This window comes from Quercus robur, chromosome 5 (genome assembly GCF_932294415.1).
Source record: "Quercus robur chromosome 5, dhQueRobu3.1, whole genome shotgun sequence".
NCBI lineage: Eukaryota > Viridiplantae > Streptophyta > Magnoliopsida > Fagales > Fagaceae > Quercus > Quercus robur.
Genome location: NC_065538.1, coordinates 49,191,223 through 49,192,373, shown reverse-complemented (window position 1 = coordinate 49,192,373; position 1,151 = coordinate 49,191,223). Strand labels below are relative to the sequence as shown.

Here is a 1,151-nt window from a genome sequence, read left to right as displayed (position 1 = left end):
CATCTGGATGTGCTGAACTTTTCGAAGATTTCTGAGGATAAGGCTGGTTGGTTGGAAAGACCTTTTGAGGAAGCTGAGATTTTTGGAGTGGTCATGGATTTTGATGGTGATAAAGCTCCTAGACCTGATGGATTCCCTATGGCGTTTTTTCAAGCTTGTTGGGCCATTATCAAAACTGATCTTTTGGAGGTTTTTCAGTATTTTTTTGATAATGCTCAGTTTGAGAAAAGCTTGAATGCTACTTTCATCTCTTTAATTCCTTAAAAAGCTGATGCAGTGGAGGTAAGGGATTTTCGACCTATTAGTTTAATTGGAGGGGTGTACAAAATTATTGCTAAAGTTTTAGCTAACAGGTTGAAAATGGTGCTTGGGGATATTGTTCACGAATCTCAAAATGCTTTTGTCAAAGGAAGACAAATTTTAGATTCTGTTCTTATTGCCAATGAATGCTTGGATAGTAGGCTAAAGTCAGGAGTTCCTGGGGTGTTGTGTAAGCTGGATGTAGAGAAGGCTTATGATCATATAAATTGGGACTTTCTCATTTATATGTTGGATCGTTGTGGCTTTCATGATAAATGGAGAAGATGGGTTTTCTTCTGCATCTCTACTGTTAAATTCTCCATTCTCATTAATTGATCTTCATGTGATTTTTTTGATAGCTCTAGAGGTTTAAGACAAGGTGATCCATTGTCCCCATTATTGTTTGTCATTGTTACAAATGCTTTTAGTAAAATGTTGGATAAGGCAGTGAGGGATGGGCTCATGTTTGGTTTTAGGGTGGATCCTACAAGGAACTCTTTACAGGTGTCCCATCTTCTATTCGTCGATGATACCCTGGTCTTTTGTGATGCTGATCTTGGTTAGATTCTGTTCCTCCGGCTGGTGCTGTTTTGGTTTGAAGTAGTTTCTGGGTTGAATATTAATATGGGCAAATCTGAATTGGTCCCCATGGGTGTGGTTCCTAATATAGTAGATATGGTGGATGTGCTAGGGTGCAAGCAAGGCTCCTTTCCATTGCAGTACCTAGGTCTCCCTTTGGGTGCTAATGTCTGAGATAGATCTGTTTGGAATCCAATTTTGGAGAAGGTGGAGAAGAGGTTAGCAGGTTGGAAATGTATGTATCTCTCAAAAGGAGGTAAAGTTACTCTTAT

The 1,151-nt window shown here is 39.3% G+C and overlaps 1 protein-coding gene across 1 annotated transcript; it reads left to right on the top strand.

Annotated features, from left to right (window-relative positions):
• Positions 1-360: 360 nt before the first annotated feature.
• LOC126728303 (uncharacterized) lies at positions 361-864 on the top strand. The gene is made up of 2 exons (XM_050434152.1): positions 361-548; positions 660-864. The coding sequence occupies exons 1-2, from the start codon at positions 361-363 to the stop codon at positions 862-864; spliced, it is 393 nt and encodes a 130-aa protein (XP_050290109.1).
• Positions 865-1,151: the final 287 nt, after the last annotated feature.